This window comes from Cynoglossus semilaevis, chromosome 6 (assembly GCF_000523025.1).
Source record: "Cynoglossus semilaevis isolate Cse_v1.0 chromosome 6, Cse_v1.0, whole genome shotgun sequence".
Lineage (NCBI taxonomy): Eukaryota > Metazoa > Chordata > Actinopteri > Pleuronectiformes > Cynoglossidae > Cynoglossus > Cynoglossus semilaevis.
In genome coordinates this window covers 15,574,757-15,594,765 of record NC_024312.1, presented here as the reverse complement: position 1 = coordinate 15,594,765, position 20,009 = coordinate 15,574,757, and the positions used below count along the sequence as shown (strand labels likewise).

The following is a 20,009-nucleotide window of genomic DNA, read 5'->3' as shown; positions in this document are numbered from 1 at the left end:
TTATTGAAAATATGTTGATGAAATCCTTACCATCTTTTTTTCCCTTGCAGATGCCTCTTGTAAAGTCTCCCGACACCCGCTTTTTCCCAGACCCATTCATTCCTGACGAAAAGAAACCTGAGCGAACAACGCCTTCTCCGGTTGCTAAAAGCCCACTGTGCCGTTCATCCGTCCCCTCTCCTATTCCAGTTGCTTCACCTGTCAGTGTTCCTGGCACACTGTCAGCTAGTTCTCCAATCATATCCCCTGCTGCCTCTCCCATCAAACCAACAATCGATTCACCTGTCAGTTCTGTGGGCAAGTCTCCTGTTACGTCTCCCATATGCTCTCAGCCCACCTCCCTACCGGAGACTCGCACTCCTATATCTCCAGTTTACCCCCAGCGTTCCATTTGCCCTCTCACAGGAAACCCTCTCTCCCCAATCTGTGCCCAGCCCCTGCCTTGTCACGAGCCTTCGTCACAGCTCACCTCAGAGTCTCCTGTTAGAACACAGCCCGTCCCTGCAGTCACTTCAACACCTATGACCAAAACTGACAAAACCATGCCTGAGCTGGAAACATCTAAAGATTCTTCCGTAGAAGAAATGTCATCCAGAAAGACTGATATCATTGAGGAATTTTGGTTGAAGAGTGCCGAAATAAGAAAAAGCCTCGGTCTAACTCCTTTGGATCGCAGCAGTAAATTGTTAGAGAAGAGTGTTGTTAAGGCTGATGTGCAGGAGCCGACCCCTGTGAAGACATGGTCTCCAGAAGTATCAGAGGAGCTGAAGCCTGCAGTTACTGGACGAACTGTTATACGCAGACTGAACATCACTCTTGAGGGTCAGGTCATTACTCCCATTTCTCCAGTTGAACCCAAGAGTAATGATACAGATAAGAGGGAACTCAGCAGTAGCTTGGGTTCAGGGTTGAATGGCAGTGCAGCCGCAAGCAAGATGGCAAACAGCAAGAGCTTCAATGACTCCACCATGCTCACCCCACCCTCTAGTCCTCCGCCGCCTGTGCCTGCTAATCAGTCTCCAGCTGTCCTACGGCAGCAGAGACACCAAGTGTCTTGGGGCAACGGGACAGAAAAACGTCCACCTGAGCGTGCCAAAGAGCCAGTCAAAACCCAGACTCCTGTTCCTGCTCCAAGGACCCAGCTGAGCCCAGTGTCTCCACCGAAGCCTACTCCCAGGAAAGTGTCATCCCCAAAGGCAGAACCAGAACCAGTCCCTGTTGTTGTGATGAGGGAAAAGAAGAAACCTCGACCGGCGGAGGTGAGAAAGTCCTTCGTAGAGACAGTGGAGGAGATTCCATTTGCTGATGATGTTGAGGAGGCATACGATGAAAGAACACCTGACACAAGCTCAAACAAGTACCATACCCCATCCACTAGCAAACCAAACAGAGAAAAGCCTCCTTTGCATCTGGCTCTAGCAATGGAAAATGGTAAACCAAATATCCCTAGTAACCCAGCCTATAAGCCACAGAGGGCTACTCAGTTCTCACCAGAGGCCAAGGAAATCGCAGAGGAGAGAATTAGGGCCCGGGAAAAGTCTGTGAAGAGTCAGGCACTGAAAGACGCCATGGCTAAGCAGCTCACCAAAATGAAAGAATCTGACATTGATAAGGGGGCCTCGGCTAAAGTGGCATGGAGCGTGACTCCAGATGTCACCGTTAAAGGTAAGAAGTCGGTCATTTCACCAAAGACTTCAGCGGTGAAAGCCCTGGAGTCGAAGAAGGCAGAGACTCTACCTGAGCGTTTCTTCAGCAGCAACAAGAGTCTGGACAGCTCAGCAGCATCGTCGGACAGCTCTTCCACCAGCAAGAGCAAGAAACGAAGTTCCCTATTCTCACCGCGCAAGAACAAAAAGGAGAAAAAGGCCAAGAATGACAGTAGCAGGCTCTCTGGCACAGCCGAAACGCCTCCCAAACATAAGTCGTTATGGAAGGCTGTGTTCTCAGGGTACAAGAAAGACAAAAAGAAGAAGGATGAAAAATCATGTCCAAGCACACCATCATCAAGCTCCACCACTCAGGATTCTGGGAGAAAGACGACTTCACCTCCTGGGAGATCATCAGGTGAGAATTGTCATCTGGAGTTTAAAATCTACAGTACATCTTTATCTGGAAATTGAGGCTGTGAATATATTTTTCTTTTGTTTATTTACAGACTTAAAATCACGCCGAAACTTGAGTTTCTCCGAGGACTCGGACCTGTCCTGTGATGACGTTCTAGAGCGATCCTCCCAGAAGTCAAAGGCAGAAGTGAGTGGAAAGACATGACAAACAATTCAGTGTTTAATTTCTGCTCTTTCTTTTACTCCACTTTAAACAACTATGAGCAAAACAACACTTTCAGAAGTTCTCTATGACCTTTGACATGTCCAGACTCCACAGCTTTTGTGTCTTTTTGACCGTGCTTTCTCTTCGAATAAATTTAACTGAATAATTTCCTCCATCCCTAGCGGCATATGGACATCTTTGACCTTGTGTCTGACATGCAGAAAAAAAACATTCAGGAGGAGATAATGGAGAAAGAAAAAAAGAGAATGTTAAAGGGAAAAATTAGAGCAAAGGAGAGGAGTAAAGACAGACTACAGGGGAAGGAGGTTGATCTGGAAATGGAGAACAATGCAGAGGTATTATGCAGTAGTGGGTAAATTATTTTGAATTTCAATCAAAAAACACAGTGTGAAATATAAAGTGTTATTGTCTAAGCTTGGAAAAAACCTTTTACATTTATGCTGTACAAGCCTTTTACAAAACAGTAAAAAGCTCAAAACAAATAGACAAAAACAAACAAAGTTTCCCACTACCTATATTGACCTTTACTCTACTTTGTGGAATTCTGGAGGATGTTAAGTCATGACCTGTTTGTTTGCCTCGCCTAAGGCAAACATTGCAATCCTCTCTAAGGTTCTCTCCTCTCAGTTTTAGCAATAAAAAAGAATTATATTAAGCTCCATCAACACCTGTTGCCAATTTAACAGGTACTTTTTAAAATTTTTGATAGATAGCAACAACTGATGTTGGAAAAAACCCCGAGGCTTGACAAAGATATAGTGACAACGCTTGAAGTCAACACTGTTACAAAAAATTATAACATCTCTCTCAGTACTCTTTGACTTCTTGAGTATAATAGCAAAGCAAAGTGCTGTTAAATAAACTAGAGGGACAGCCATAGAGGAGCTTTAATTAAAACAATACAATTTAATGTTTTTAAATTGATCATTTTGGCTGAAATTCAAACTGTCTCCACTGCTGCTTGGTCTGTAGAGATAGATAGAACTTTATTAATCCCTCCGGAATTCCCTTTAGGAAATTTTGTATGGGTATTTGGTGTCTTAGATACAGTAGATCCAGCTTAGTTGCTTAGGTATGAAAGCATTAACCAACACATTAAAATCTGCACACTGACACAATGACACTGTGTGAGTAAGGGACTTTTGCCCCCTATAAATATGGCTTTGGACTGTGTACAGTTTCATTTATTAGAGATCAAAGGTGAGTCCTGCCCTAAAGGCCTTGTGTAGTTCAATCAAACATAGCCATTGAAAATAATCTATTATCAGTTCAATCAATGCCCAGAACATAGCCATTGAAAATAATCTATTATAGTGTTTATAGTTTTCCCAATCTGTAGTTATAGTAGATGTGTGTACTGTATTACTAGAGGGATCGTAAACAGACCTGTCTACCGCGGAATTGAAGGACACGTCTCTAAAATCCTTGGCTGTACAGTCAAATTTCAGTTCATAGTTGTGATTTTATTGGTTTCATTGGACCAGTGGTTTCCAAGCTTTTTTTGTCCCTTATGTTGATGGACTATTGTTCAGTCTCCCCCACCTCAACATATTCACAGCCACTGTTTCAAAACTACAAAAAGCTTATTTTCAATGAAGAAACTAAAGGAAAAAAAACAGTAGTACAATTAATAGATTAAATACAGAAAACAATGAGATTTAAAATAATTCTCCTGCTTGGCCCCTCTTAAATATCGTCACGCCCCCCAAGAGGGGCTTGCCCCCCACTCTGGAAACCACTGCATTAGACTAGGTCTGAATTAACATAGATACTCATTTGTCACTGTGTCATGTCAGTGTGGCTGTTGTTATCCTTCAGTTGGTTGTTAACGTTGTTGTTGTTATATCACACCTGCTCAAATATTATTTTGTTTTAATTAATTAATTTTTTTCACCAGTTCAACATAATCATTAACCCATTTTAATCACATCATTTGTTTCATGTTTGTTTCCTCACCTTTTTTTGTTTTGTTTTGTCCTTCCCAAGTCTGTTTATGTTCCCCACGCACTGGCGTTCAAGAGGTCATACGCCACAAAGGTAGTATTACACATGTTCCCATTTAATACCCTCCAACCAACACCACTTCACCCCCCACACCTCCCAGCATGTACCAGTTTCCAATCATTATACCTAATGTTCCTCTGGCCTCCAGCTAACTGTCCCTTCTGGATGCATGCGACAGTCGGACCGCGGTGCACACTCACTTGTCCACTCACCCACTTCTGGAAACATCCACTCTGTTAAAAAAACAAAAATCTTGCAAAAATACTCTTTTTTTCTGGACATCTCTTGATATCAGGGCCTGCTCCTGTCTGACTGGTATGATATTAACTTGCCTCTCCTGTCACTGTAGCAATGCTCCAGTCAGCCTGTTCTGTTTTTGTCTTCCTTGCGCCAGCTTTTCATGTGCTCAGCTAAAAGCAGAAATGTCTCTTGCCTATTCACACTCTCTTATTCCAAAACATTCTTAAATGTGAAAGTTTTACTGAGATGACAACAGTGAGTCAGGCGCACACTGTCACATGCTTTCCCAGGATTTGTGTGTGTGTGCTGCCTTAGAATAATAATTCCTAGATGTGTTAGTGTTGAGATGTTTAGTAAAGATAGGATACAGTGCTCTGCTGATGTTGTTCCTAACTTCTTTTTACATTTTAAACAGCAGGTTTTTCCTCTATTCTGTTCTGTTAATTTTTATTTAAAATAACTGGGCTCTGTGGGACCTACTGTCCAGAATTCCAGTTTGTGAAGAACCAGGCTCAGTCCAATATTTTGTTGTTTTATCAGAAAATCTACACAGAAGAAGAGCTGAATGCCAAACTGACACGAAAAGTCCAGAAAGCTGCAAGACGGCAAGCCAAGCAGGAGGAGCTCAAGAGGCTGCACAGAGCTCAGGTAAGTAACTGTGCTTTAGTTTAGCTCAGGGTGAACAGCAGACACGCAAGGTAGATAATCATCAATTTTTTTAATTTTTTTTATAACATTGGCCAGAAAATTGTTTTAATTTTGGTATAAAGTTTTTCTATATAACAACTGGATTTCAGTTCTAGCTGAAGATGCAGTGACAGTGAAATTTAATGGGCTTAAGCTCACGTTGACTTGTTGGAATAAAGATTCTAATCTTTTGATACATATGGTCTTGGTCCCAACCACTTTATCACCAGTCATGCTGCATAGGTGCTTTTACCTATTACATTTCTGTCAAAATGTCAGTACTCAAAAGTTTTTTGGCAAAACTGCTTTACTGCTGTAAAGGTTGCTGACAATGATTTTCCTGAAAATATATTTTACAAACCCATACAAATATCTGTATTTTAATGTGTACCCTGGCTAATGCAGTATACTGTCACAGATACTTCTTAAGGTTGGGTCGCACAGCTGTCTGGGTAATAATTGTATCATAGATAAAACAGAACAATATGTTTATTTTTCTTTAGTTAAGATATGTATGTCTATTAAGTTTTCTAAGTGCAGCACTACGAGCAGACTGTGCTTGTATGTATGCCCCTTGAGATTTCACATTTCCCGTGTGTCCCTCTAATGTGATGCAGCCCTGCTGTGATGAGTCCAAATTCGTGCTCACGCTCCCACTTCACTGACTCAGCTCTTCTCCTTTAGCTGTGTGGTTAGCTCTTCCTGTGAAGAGTTATTTAAGGGACCCAAACCACTGCTTCTTATTTGGCTCCTGTTGCTGCAAAGCACTGATAAAGTTGAGCAGTGGCTCAAACAGTCAGAATCACAGGAAACATGTTTTATTAAATAAAGTTTCTGCTTATTTAACACATATCCCTCTTTACAGCCCAATATATAATATGTAGCAAATATGTCTCTATAATATAAGATGTGCAAAATTGATGAAACCATCGTTTTAGTGGATCAGAGATGCAGTCACTTAGAGAGTTAATCCTAGCACCAAGCTGTTAAGACTGCCTAATTGTAATTTATATCTCAAAATCATTAAAATAATGATTGTTTCTTTAACAAACTGTATTTGTTACCTGAAGAACGTCTCGCAAAATTTTATGATGCAATTATCTGTTAATGTAACAGCCTGATATATAATTTGCATACTCGTAGTCAAAAACCTGATCCAGCTACCTGAAAATCTGTAAGGAAGTTTCACTACAACATGGCTGAGTGTTGTAGGGATTTTTTTCTGTTGCAGTTCATTGTCTTATTGCTCTCAATGACAAGTGAGTCAATAATGTCAGCAGTTTGGAAGTATTTTATCATCACGTACTACAAGGAGCGAGACTTACTCTAAGATTTTTTTGTTGTGATACAAACATAAAACACAAAAAGAAGTAGTGCTGGGTAATTACTTTATTAAATTCTGAATACATTAATGTTGTAGTCCTAAATGTCCGAACGGCTCCTGGTTCGAGTCCACCAGCTGCCAAGTTACCACTGAGGTGCCCTGAGCAAGGCACCGTCCCCACACACTGCTCCCCCACGCTTATAAGCTGCCCACTGTTCACTTTGGTGATGGGTTAAAAACAGAGGTCACATTTCGTTGTGTGCAGTGGTGTGTGTCACAAATAATTCACTTTCACTTTCTTTTTCACCTTTAATTTAGCATTACTAGGCAAATACTTCATATCAAAGAAAGAATATATAGACTGATCCCAGGCTGGGAAATCACTTATCATATGGCTTGGAATCTAACCCTAACCTCCCCCATAGAGAGAACCCAACCTCCTTGCCACTGTTACCCCTGTCTAAAATGTGAAAACATTTCACTGAAATGAAAAACAAAAAAACAACAGAAAAAGCTGTATCTTTCCCCTTATTGCTCTGTTTATTTATTTATTTTTTTCCACCAATGCCACTAATAACAGCAGTGGTGGGTATGAAAGTGATGAGCTTTGAGACTTAATTGGTTTGGGTTGAGTCATGAAATAGGACATTTAATGCCCATCACAATAGTCATGCCATTTAGAGACATCAATACTGGTTTAATTAGTTGTGCACCCAATTGCCCCTCAAGAAATGTGTACGTAATTAGAGTAAATTGTTGCAACAGAGAAGAGTTAAGCTCTAAAAGTGCCTTCTGTCAAAAGTTTTGGCTTCAGATTAGTTGGTAAGTATTTGTGCTTTTCTGTATTTTCTGCAGATTATCCAGAGGCAGTTGGAGCAGGTGGAGGAGAAGCAGAGGCAGCTGGAGGAGAGGGGCGTTGCTGTGGAGAAAGCTCTGAGAGGAGAAGCAGGTAACACTTAGTTCTTCATCTTTTTATATTAAATCCAATCAAATCAGTGCGCCCTTGCTGCTGCAGACTAGCACAATGCGTATTTCCAGTTGAATTGAGGAAAGTAGATAATGTGCTTGGCAGACATTTATTTTTAATTGGTATACAACTTCAGCCTTTTCTCAGGGAAAAGGGTTAAACCTATATTAGAGACGAGAGGGAAAAAATGAATTGCATTCGTTCAGAGAAGCTGCCGCCCTGCGGTCGTTTAGATCATGCTGAAGACACACACGTGTATTTACTGTTTATTTAGTTGTTCTCCAGGGTATAGAAAAACACATTAGTTACTGCAGTGAAAGAAGGCCCTGTTGTTCTTGAAGAGAGACTATCACAGAAGCAGTGAGCAACAATACACGATTTAAGTTGCACACATTTTAGTGTTTAGATTAGTGTTCCCTGCATTTGACTTTAGTATGAAAATCTGTAAAGTTATTGTCTCTACTCCTTTTCAAAAGATTTTATTGTCATACCAGGATGAAATTCAACCATTTATTTTTCAAATGAATATCCATAGATCCACTGAATATTTATTTTTGTTGCAACATTTCACCCTAACGGACAAATAACAATTTACTTTTGCCCTCAGCTATTGGAATAAGCAGTTGTTTATGTTTTAACTTGTTTACCACTCTACTCTTTTTAAGGATTGTATAAAGGTACTTACACATTACCCAAACAGCACAAAAGAAGATCAGGTATAAGATTTTTTATAGTTTGATTTTTTGTTTGTTTTTTTAAAAACAGAAAAAAAAGACATGTCATACTATAATGTAGGCTCCATCTGTGGTGACACACTGCTACAGTTCTCCATCTCTGAACGTGCTGATATCTGTTCATGACATGTCCGCCATCGTCTCAGTCCAAACTGCATGCAAATCCAGGGAATGTGCGTCTCACCATAGATTTGTCTGTTCTCATTCGGAATGTCTTTTGTCCTTTCCAATGCCTGTCAACGAGGAGAGTTTCTATACTCTGATTATGACTCAAATCATGTCGTTTTGGTTCCATGAACGTAGTCATCATGTAGGAAATCAAATTTAAATTTAAATCGGTTCGCCTGCAGACGCTCTTTTAATTGGAATATTCTCGGAGAGTGGCTCTTTGGCTGAGTGAGTCGAAACAGATATTTTCAGAGATTTTATGTGTTAGACTTCTTTATGATGGTTTATAACCATAATCAACATGTGTTTTTGACTTAATACATCACTTGCAAAAATCTCATTTAACACTCTGCTGCTCTCTCTGACTGGAATATCAAATTATTAAATCATTAAATTATTGCTGTTAAAACAGCAACAAAAGTGGATTGAGGAGTACATGAGAGGAACTTTAATTATTTTATCTTGTTTGAGCCAACCACAGCTTTGAATCTAATCAAATGCTCTTCACAAGAGCAAACATCATGTGCTGCTTTGGCAGCACACAGCTGTTAATTGTGCGAAATTAAGCAGACAAGAGTTCAATACTTGGCAAATCTATGAGAAAGCTTGTTATTATTTTGGAGAATGCCATGTACTCCAACGTGACCAAAATCCCATTTTGAGCCGCGGTGAGTACTGATGGACACTCTCTTTGTTCTGAGAGTTGTTGCAGTGTGTATGTGTGTGCCTGTGTGTTTAAAAACACATGCATGACTTGCTGGATAAAGTGTGTGTTTGTGTGCCTAGTTTGGGGCTGTGTACAATAACTGCCATCTCTAATATATCCCTGTCATTGTAGACTATTGGGGAGATTCTAATTACAGTGAAATCCTGGACATGCATCTGGGCGGTATGTATTTCAAATCTGTCGCTTTGTAACTAACCTAATGGCTAACCCAATCTCTACTTCCTCCCCTGTTTTCTGATTTACTACTTAAGCTTTGTATCCCTCATGTAGACCTTCAAGGCTAGCTGGCTGGCTGACTGGCTGGCTGATTGGCTGGCTGGCTGATTGGCTGGCTGTTAGCCTTGATACAATAGTTCTGCTTTCAAACTAGTAAACTTCCTCTGCCTGCTCCAATTCCCTGCTCCTCCGCCCTCAATGGGTTTGACTTCAGACACTCGTCACATCAAACAGAGATCAGTCACTTGGCCTTATGCTGTCCCCTTAACATCATCTTTGATCTTTATAAACTTATGAATGATGAATTAATGAGAAACTCCTACTTGTCATTTCCCAGCAAGCAGACGGCACAATGCAAACTCTAGCACCAATACAAAAAAACCAAAAAAAAAAACAGCGATAGCAAGTGCAGAGAAATACGAATGAGAAATATGAAGAGCACTTGACTGAAACACTCCTTTGTCTCAGGACCAATCCAACAGTGAGAACAAAAGAATATGGATGCAAGTGATCTATCACATTCAGAATATGGACAAAACTTTCTCTCTTTTTTCGAAGAAGGGTTAGAATTAAGTTTTATATTATAATCAAGACGTTTATATTATTTTCCCCCTTAAATAAAAGACCATTGTAATAGAGAAGTTGAACAACGTTCTTCTGTTATTACATAGAGCACTGGATTGATAGCGATGTTGTTTAGAAAAGCTTTGAGATGGACTGAGGTGTTCCAAAAACAGTTGGATTACTTCCCAAAAATGCAGTAGACGTATAATTCTGGTATCATAATATTCTTTATCTGTAGTTCGTACTGGGCTTTTGCTTGACTGGCCTGTCTGCAGCTATAATGATAAGTATGATATGATAAGTATCATATGTTTCAAGAAAAAAAAAAGACTATTAAATGTTGTCTGTCATGCGAAAAGAGCAGTGCCATTTCAACTTTTATTTTCTATAGAAAGACCTATTATTACACATAATAAGCTCAAAAAGTGCAGATTTCCCATATCTGCATACATTGAACCCAACAAACCCAAATATTTCATAACCAGTATAACCTTCATATTACTCATTCTTCCTGACTTCTCTCAGATGTCTGTGCTACTTTACATGTAGTTCCCCCCGTAGCGCCAGCAAAGGCTTCCTCTGCTTTCTCATACCTGCTCAGTTGCACAAATCCATGAGTATGAGTGTATGTTGCCGTGTGAAGTACATGCTGATAGGTGTTCCATTGACCCTGGACTGCTTTGTCTAACTATTGTTGTGTTAGCAAAAACAATGTCTGGCTAAGAAGTCACGTGATCCATGTTGTTTCCTCTGTTGACTGTGGCCTTGTGTGGTTTAAATATGAGCACACTGCACCTTTTCCTCCTGGTGTCTGCGGTGGAGTCAGCAGGCTCCTGTTAAAGACGCCCTCTCTGTATTCCACCTGCAATATGCTGGGGGAAAAGGAGCGTTTCCTCATATTTGAGCAGGTTTTGTTTTGCTCGGCAGGATTTTGCTGCTTGTTGTTGTCACTCGTCTCACAGGAGGTTGTGTGGAGCACTACTCCAGTACTAATGAAAATATTAATGACTTGGTGCAGTGGGGAGCTGAGGTGTCATCACACTCGATTCTGACGTTGTTTCGACACTGAATGCCTTGTGTGTATGTGTGTTGTTTCCTCGTGTCTCGTCTTCTCTGTCTTGCTTGATCAAAGGATGTAGAACTGTGTCACTGACTGAACAGCAGATTGTCTGGTGCAGAGTTTCTCTGTCAGCCATGTTGTATTGATCCAGAGTTACAGGATGAGTAGTTGGCGGGTGGACTATTAGAGTGTTAGTGTATTGTTATTTAACTTCCACTCCTCACCTGAACAGTTATCGTAGAGTTATTGATTAGTTGATCGCTCAGTGGTATTGATGCAGGTCAGCTGTGGTTTGGCCACTAAATCATTTTAGAACTTATGTCTATGTGTCCACAACAACCGCACTGTTGGGAATTGCCCAGTTGAACATTGCAACTCCAGGTTGTCATGCCAGTGCAGTGCTAGGCTAATCTGTGGGTGTCCCTTTTTTCCTGGCGGACAGTCCCCTGTGGTGTCTTCTATCCACAACTTTTTCCAACTCAGGAACTTCCTTGTCCATTTCTCCTGATTCATATTGTTGTGCTTTTATCAAAGCCCTATGTTCTTAATAATCATCACACTTTCTCTAAAGGTCTTTTTCCCAATGTTATACCTATTTGCCTTTATTTAGGGACCTGTAATCAGTCTCTCATCTTACCTTTGAGAAAACAAAAAAAACAACAATTTTGTTGGTTGACATTAGAATGTTTTCTAATTTGCACTTCAAAATTCAGACACAAAAAGTCAGTGCTGTGAGGACAAATGGAGCCTGGTGGTCCAAACATGTTTGGGTTGCTTTTTACATTACATTAAGGGGATGAAACATCTTGAAAGGAAAAGCAATTATCTGCATCTGATGAGAGAATCTGCCACTGATCACTAATGGCTTTTATAATGAGATTAAATTATCGTTGCACTGTAATAAACATTGAGCACATGACAGACATGCAGAGGCTGCTCCTGTTTAAACAGAAAGATCAAAAGCGGGGAGACATTATTTTCTCTCCTTCCCCTTCAGGTTTTCTCTCTTGTTTATGTTTCTTAATTTACCCCCTTTTTTTCTCATGCCTTACACCACACAGATGGTCTCTTTTCCACTGTCCTCTCACTAGGTGATTCACCCCCCACCTCCCATCCTCCCAGACGCAGTGTTTTTCTCCAACTTTGACCCCCCCCCCCTTAATGTTTCCCCCATACACACACACACACACATACAGTCCCTATGTCCTCTACCTCTGTGTCCACTCTCGTTAACATCTCTGCTTTTTCATCCTGGATTATTTTCTTTATTCTCTTTCTCTCCCCCTCTCTCGCTCTCTTTCTTTTCTAATTCCTCTCTCCCTTATCACGTCACTCTTTTCCTTCCTCCCTCACACCCTCTGTCTTGTGGAAGTTGAGCCCTATGTGGGGATGCCACGCCGAAGACCTCTGTCCTTCTGCCTCTGCTGTTCCCCCAAAGGTAACTTTATCCTCGCCTCCTACTCCTCCTCATCTGAAGGTTGTGACGAGTTACCATGGCCACCGTAAGGATAAACTGAACTGGGCCATCCCAGTACTTCCCTCTCTCCCAAACACAACCTTCCTTCTCCTTCAATTTTTAGGCTTCAGTCTGTATCCAGTAGATGATTCCTGACTTTTCCTAATTCTTGCTTAACTACAGGAGTCTTTCGTTTTTTTAAGGAAAAATAGGGAAAACATACCACTACCCATCAAAGTGGGAAGGTTTTCTGAGAAAAGAATAAAAGGTCTATTATCTGTTATCTGTTAGTTCTAAAGGACAGCGAACATAACACATTAAAATTGTTATTTAATAAACAAACAAAAAAAAAGAAAATGAGTACTTTTCTATTTCTTAAAATAAGCACAAAGCTCTTATGTCTGAAAGACTAAAATGTCTTTAGGACTAGACAAAATATTAGATTTAAGTAAATACATTTATTGCTCTGTTGATTTATGAGGAGAATCCAGGTTTGAAAAAAATATTGTACCTGTAACTGGCAGCTTGTAATTAGCTGTCACAGTGTGACGAACAGATTAGTTGCAGTAGAAAGATTTTTCTTTGGCTTGGTCAAAGAAATAACTATTAATTATTTCCTTGATTTTATTTATTTTTTTGTATGTGTGAGTAACATATTTTATATCATTTAAAATTGAGGCAAAGCAGGACCAAAGAGTTCTTAGCAAGTCATTAGAGAAAGTCCTGCATTTATTATGATAACTGGTGGGGTATTAAAAAATTTCACACACCAAATGCTCGGATTTGAAAAACAAGTATGTCACTGTTTCGTAATGCGAGAGAGAGTGTTACTGAAGAAAAGAAAGCAGAGAATATTAGTCACCACCTACTGATAATGATGTTGTAAAAACTAACAGGACATTTAGTCAAAAGAAATATCTGTATATTAGAGGATCAGACGGATGGATGTCACCATGTCACCTGTGACTATAGACTGTTCAGCAGTAGTAAAAAAATGAACTTGAAAAACTGTGGCACATAGTATTCCTAGTTATTTATGTGTTTGTTAATTTAACCGATTATACTTATTTGTACTGTCTTTTCTTTATTTAGATTGTATTATGAAATAATATACGGTAGTTATAGATTATTTATAGATATTTATTTTTCAAAACATCACCTTTTATGTAGCCCTCTACATATTTAAAAGACCATACTGACTGCAACACCTGGCAGGAGACCTGTTTGTTAAGTAATTTAATTATGAAAATATACTTTAATAATGACCTGCCAAGCTAAGAATAACAGCAAACAAGCATGTGTTTCAAACTGTAGGTCTTTATACTTACACGTACACATTTTTGCAAAGTCATGCAATTGGGATAATTGTTAGTAGTTTGTGGCCAAGATTGTGGTTGACAGAGTGTGAAACCTGCATGGTGTGGTGTTTTTAAAACGTTGAAATTAATTCTCTGGTTGTCAACGTTTCTAACATCCGTCAGTGGACATTTGCTTGAAACTTGTAATGAAAGCTCTTTTGTGTGAGCTAGTTTTGATCTTCACTTGCAGTTTTTTTTTGTATTTTTCTTTTTGTTGTGCTAATGGAGAGAGAAATTGACTTTAACACATAGCAGGATAGGTTCTGGGGCTTACTTTTTCTTCAGAGTCCTCCTTTGTCTTCACATGTTGCATTCCTCAGCAGTGTCTCCGTCCACTTTTGCTTCCTTCTGTCTCCCGTCTGTCGATTAGTGAAAGCCCACCCCGAAGACCACAGCCATGCAATTTATCTGTGTACAATGTCCTTTCTGTTTGTTTTGCAAGAACCGCTTCTTCCCCAGCTAAGTACGTCATGCTGCATTGAGGTTTGCTTCTGGGTGTCTCATTGAAACTGCTTGTCTCCACCTGCTGCAGTCTGATAAACTAAAGTGTATGCATCGCCTCAGCAGCAAACCATTGTGAGCATGTCACATTAACTAGTCCTCCCCGTAAAGAGTACAATTGAAGTGCAGAGGAGGTCTGCAGCTGCTCTGTACTCCAACTTTTGGGCTGAAAATGAAACCACTGCATGATGCCAGAAAAACTCCCTGTGGCAAAATAGTTGGTTTCGGTGACATCACTCCATAAACATTTCAATGCGTATCCTACTTTGAGGCCGTAGAAAGAATTTTTGTCATTACTCAAACCGCTTAGCATGTATAGTTGAAAGGGATTTTTATTTTTTTGCTAGTGGATCAATATATGGACAGGGGAGGATTGTCTACAGGTCTTTGGGTTCTCTTCTCTGTTACTGCTTGAATACTGATTGGTGTGGTTTTTCATACTTATTTCTGGAAAAACTGAAAAGAGAAAGTTGTTGCTCCCAGTGAGCATGTCTGTCTGACACACTGTCCAAACTGGGTAACACAAACTCTCAACTTTGCAATAATCGGGTGTGGGGGTGTTTGTGTGTGCGTGTGTATTTGGGTCTATGTGAGTGTGCATGCTTGCGTGTATGTTCACAGACTTGAGCGCAGCTCCACATGGTCTCCTGTGCACCGTCAAGTATGTTGCACAGCTGATCAATCAATATCAAGTCTGTTCCTCCATCCCTCGGCAATGACATCCAGGCTTGGCTGTCATTATGCTGCCTGTGTCATTCAGTGTCTGTGTGACATGAGTGTGGCTGTCTTTCTGTTAGCCACCTCTCACCATCACTTTGTGCTCCCTTTCACTCTGCAGGCATGGGCAAGAAGGACGACCCCAAATTAATGCAAGAGTGGTTCAAGCTTGTACAGGAGAAAAATGCCCTGGTTCGCTATGAGTCAGAGCTCATGATATTGTAAGTGTTTTAATGGACTATTGAGATGCATAAGCTGAGTGGTTAATTAAAGGTATGTTTAAATAAATTGTTAAATTTAATATAATTAGTGTGCATATGAGAATTAATTAAATTAGATTTAGTCAAATACAGAATACATAAAATATCTAAGTATACTGAAACATGGATTTTGATTGATGGAATATCATTCTTGTGAAGTCATTGTAAATCTTAATATAAATTTTATTAGTTAGTCCTTTTTTAATCATATTCTGATTGTTATAACCCCATATCATGTTTTAACAACCAGTCATTTTACATATTTATGATTATATAAATGATATTGCAACATTTGTTTTTTAAAGCTTCAGTGAAGCAGATGTAACTTGTCCAATGTTTATTTTTATCCACAAGTGCCAGGGAACTGGAGCTGGAGGACAGGCAGAGCCGGTTGCAGCAGGAGCTCAGGGAACGGATGGCTGTGGAAGGTAAAGGCAGGATTGAATGTCCCCTCTCTCGTCTCCCTCAGGGGTTTACGCTTTTCATTAGTGCATCAGATTTTTGGCATTTAAATGTTCTGAACATTTCTCCCCACAGTAAACTTCACTCCGTTCTAAAACTTTACTTTCTGTGCTTGTTTTTAGGGCTATGTCAAAGAGTCACATGTAGCATTAGCACTGAGAGTATGGCTCCAATCAGTATGGCTCACTGTGCATCTTTGTTATCGTGGCTGCCGTGGTATTTGCAGTTTATCAGGAAGCCTGAAATTAAGGAGTGTGACATTTCCAAACGCTCTTATTTCTGCCCACTTACACCCAGGAGGGATAGAAAGTGATTAATTTGAGCATATTGATCTGTCTTGGAGTTAACACTCAGTATGAAGAGGTGCAGGAGATACATGTGTTTAAGAAGCCCTCACATTTCCTGTTTTTTTTTTTTTTTAACATTTGCACTGTTTTAAAAAAATCTATTTTCTACTAAGTTATAGTATTTTTCTGTTAATGAGAATAAAATAAAACTGGCTGTGAGCATTATCGTGTCCAAACTGGTTCGGATTGAGATCGATATTGGCTCGATCACACAAATTCCCATATCTCTGTGCCATCTACATAACACTGCCTTCCAGTTAATTGTATATCAATTGTCATCCAAACTAAAGATGTATCATTGGTGGTACTCTGTGTTGTAATTGTACTGTTTTGATTAGTTTTTTGTTTGTTTGTTTTTGTTGTTTTGTTTTTTTAGACAACCTTAAGACAGAGAAAGAGCTTGCTCAGGAAAAGCAGATCCTCAGTGAGATGTTGGAGGTGGTGGAGCAGCGTGATGCTCTGGTGGCCCTTTTGGAGGAGCAGAGGCTTCGGGAGAAAGAGGAGGACAAGGATCTCGAGGCGGTGATGCTTTCTAAAGGCTTTAACCTCAATTGGGCCTAGAAGGGAATAAACAAGTTGCTCATGGTTGTCTTTGATCAGAATTGCTTGGGGATCATGGGAACCAAGCGGTTGGTGTGAAACCATCACACCTGCAGCAGTGATTGTGTTTATATTAGTCCAACACACACACACACACACACACACACAAAGCAGCCTGCCACGTTTACATATCCTCCGCTGGAATGCAGTACTGCAGTTTTACCCGCAATCTTCTCTGGGAGAAAAGATGCGAGTATGTTCTCGACTCTATTTTGGCAACCATGAAACGGATCCTTTCAGACAATGGAGGGCCTTTGGGAAAACGTTCAAAGACCTGTTTAATTCTTGAGTATCTAAAGGGAAGAGTGAGGTTTGGTCCTGCTGATGTAAAGGAATTGTGAAGACAGAAAAACTTTGTGTTTCTTTGTGTAAACTTGTGTAGAGCAAATCAAATTCTCAGCAGAAGAAGTTGTTCTCTTTCCTGAAAAAGCGGTGCAACTCAGAGTGGTGTGGAAAAACATGACGACATCTGCTGAAGCTCCCTATCTATGCAGTGACAGACTTTTGCTTCTAAATGAACCACAACAACAGTATGGAAAACACTCCTTCCCTTTTGTGATTCAACACAAAGGTCCCATTACATATCACTACTTTTGTCTGTTCTTTTTTTATATTATTTATCTCATGGTTGGCTTCCAGCCGATGAACACTTTTAGTTTATGTTGACAGCCCAGCACCCAGAGTCCTATTATCTTACTCCCATTAGCCGCTGCATGTCCAGAATGAATGCTCCAGGCGCATTGAAGATCACTACAAGTAGACATAATAAAACAGATGTACTCTTGTAATAACATGCAGGCATGTCACATGACTCGCAAATGGTGGGCTACTCCCTCCGATGTCATCCACTGTATATCACACTGCCTGTTTGTGTTTACAATCACTCATCCATGGTATCAGTATTGGATTGTCTTTTCCTCTTTGCTCAGATTGCTCTGATGAAACAGCGGGTAATTTAATCAACTGTTAAGAATCCATCATGGAAAGAACAATCTTTTCAGGTTCATCTGTCAATAATGCGACGTTATCCTTCATGAATGTGGTTTCACAGCCAGTCGGCCCTGAGGAATCAGAAGAACCCGCATCTCTCACTTTTGTGCCGCAGGACTGTTTCTGTCGGTGTATATGCAATATCTACACAATACAATAACGCAGGAATGTATGCACTACATGTTTATCCTCTGTCATTTAACAAGATGTCTTTTTCATTTTAATGGACATTTGTCAAAATGGCTTTGACTTGGTCACATCCGTTTTACCCCAAAGGATGTTATGCTTTATAATATTTAAAATATTTACACTACACCAGGTCGATGAGCGAACAAAGAATTTTCAATAGGACACTTGAGGAAGCTTTATGAGCAACATGCATTAGACAGGATCATTATGGTTCATCTGGTGGGCAGTCAAACCTAATAGGCTGTTTGACAACTGTAAAGAACAAATCCTGGTCACTGTTTTAGAGCACACAAACACTAGAGGCTATATTTATGACTTGGTTGAGCTGTAAATAAATCAGGTGTTACATAATTTTAAGGGTTGTTGTTTTAGATTCTGCGTGACTTGATTGTATTGATATTTATTAACATGTGTGCAAACTGTATTATATGTAAAGAAAATGAATCCTAATTTTTAAAAATTTCTGTTGTCACATGACAAAATGTAAATGCTTCATGTGCTAGGAAACAGAGGTGGTTGGATGTTTGCTGACAATGGCAATAAAACAGTGCAGTTCTTTGAAATGTTAGCCCTCTGACCTCCATTCTTTTTTAGGAAGTTGAATATTAACGACAAAATCAGCCACAATTTCTTTTAGTACATTACTTGGTAACAAGAAAGTTACCAAGACTGGTTAGAAAATTGGTATCATCAAAAATGTTGTTTTCTAGTAGACGTGTGTCATAGTTCACCTCTTTTTAAACTTAATTTGAGATGTCATTTAAAAAACTCGTTTTCAGTACAGAAAATAATTTGACTTATCACTTGTCTTCAGACAATAATGTTAATCTCCCTATAAGTTAGAAGTTAACATTGTTACGCAATGAGTGACCTTTGGCTCATTTCTTGTATAATAGCATTGCCTTGTCATCATAATGGAAACTGTTGAACAGCACATGAAATCCAAGAATCTAGAAATTCTTTGTAGACTGTACCATTAGAATCAATAGTACATGTATTTATTGTAGGTAAACATATTCATATACTCTAAATTGGTATTTGTTTAATGAATTCAACCCTTCCCTGATGAGATGATCCTTTTTATATAAATTACATTTATACAAACTTACTATAAATACTAAGCCTAAGGGACAACTGAGTCATTGTTAAACTGCAGCATAAGTAAATAAACAGAGACCTTTTTTGATCCCATACCAGGGTAATTGTTGTGTTAACAGTAAATCTGCTGCAACACGCTGCCCAATGGCCAAGTACAGTAAGTGGTTCCCCTGGGTCTCAACCCAGGATGTTCTGTTGATGTTTATTGTTGATTAATTTGTGGCTTGGAAGTAAAATATTGTACCTGTTTTTGCAAAAAAAAAAAAAATGTTTTGCATGAATTTCCTGATTAGAAATGGGGTTTGTGTGTTTGACTTACAGCCAGAAGGTTACCAGTTTGAGCCATGAGTAGGATAATATATATGTGTGTGTGTGTGTGTGTGTGTGTGTAGATAAAAATAAATCATAAATCAGTACAATTATCCCACCATGACACAACTAAAGAAATCATCTCATAATATAACTTTATATTTCTGTGCTACTCTCTGGAGGAGCCTGCTCCACACCTTGGCAACCACTGGCCTAATCTCGTGTTCTTAAGAAACATAAACATTATATGCAGAAGTCGATGCATTTGTGATGGTGGCAAGGTCCAAAGAAATCCTAATAACTAATCATATTCAATTAATAAATTAAATTAAAACCCGTACATTTACTTCAGAATATGATAAATTAAAACGCTCTGATTAATGGCAGCACACTTACAACAATAAAACACGGAAGTAGAAACACGAGACTTATTTTTCTGGTTTTGTGCCTCCGTACTTCAAATGTTATATAAATCAAAGAACGATGCACAAATGAAAACAAAAACACATGTTGTAATTATTCAGGTAATTAGTATAAACGTCCAAGCATGTGGTCAATACTTTTACTTTGAATGTCGTCATACTTGGAGAACCTCCGGTGGTGATTGCAAATGTTTAACAGTTGTGTTTTTTCCACTGCTCTGCCACTGTGCGTGAAGGTATAACATCGACTATGGATGCTGCCAGTTTCAGGGATTGTGAGGTGACAGTTTACCTTTTTATTATAAACACAAGTCTTAATA

At 39.5% G+C, this 20,009-nt stretch overlaps 2 protein-coding genes across 10 annotated transcripts in view; both read left to right on the top strand.

Moving 5' to 3' along the window:
- The window catches only part of mical3a (microtubule associated monooxygenase, calponin and LIM domain containing 3a), a 79,585-nt gene extending 61,162 nt beyond the window's left edge, over positions 1-18,423 (top strand). For 3 of the 9 annotated variants that reach the window (XM_025055974.1, XM_025055975.1, XM_025055976.1), the window contains 10 exons: positions 51-2,064; positions 2,156-2,250; positions 4,276-4,326; positions 5,074-5,181; positions 7,400-7,493; positions 8,177-8,227; positions 9,252-9,302; positions 15,134-15,233; positions 15,627-15,700; positions 16,458-18,423. In XM_025055974.1, coding sequence (XP_024911742.1) covers positions 51-2,064; positions 2,156-2,250; positions 4,276-4,326; positions 5,074-5,181; positions 7,400-7,493; positions 8,177-8,227; positions 9,252-9,302; positions 15,134-15,233; positions 15,627-15,700; positions 16,458-16,642 — 2,823 coding nt within the window. In that variant the 3' untranslated portion in view covers positions 16,643-18,423. Of the gene's footprint in view, positions 1-50; positions 2,065-2,155; positions 2,251-2,450; positions 3,508-4,275; positions 4,327-5,073; positions 5,182-7,399; positions 7,494-8,176; positions 8,228-9,251; positions 9,303-12,352; positions 12,419-15,133; positions 15,234-15,626; positions 15,701-16,457 lie in introns of those variants that run through there. The other 6 variants (XM_017032859.2, XM_025055970.1, XM_025055977.1 and 3 more) reach the window with 5 other exon arrangements.
- Positions 18,424-19,826: 1,403 nt separating this feature from the next.
- Positions 19,827-20,009, top strand: part of LOC103380425 (tetratricopeptide repeat protein 38) — a 6,297-nt gene continuing 6,114 nt past the window's right edge. The window contains exon 1 of the mRNA XM_008312404.3: positions 19,827-19,969. Within this exon, the coding sequence (XP_008310626.1) occupies positions 19,940-19,969 (30 nt within the window). The 5' untranslated portion in view covers positions 19,827-19,939. The remainder of the gene's footprint in view (positions 19,970-20,009) is intronic.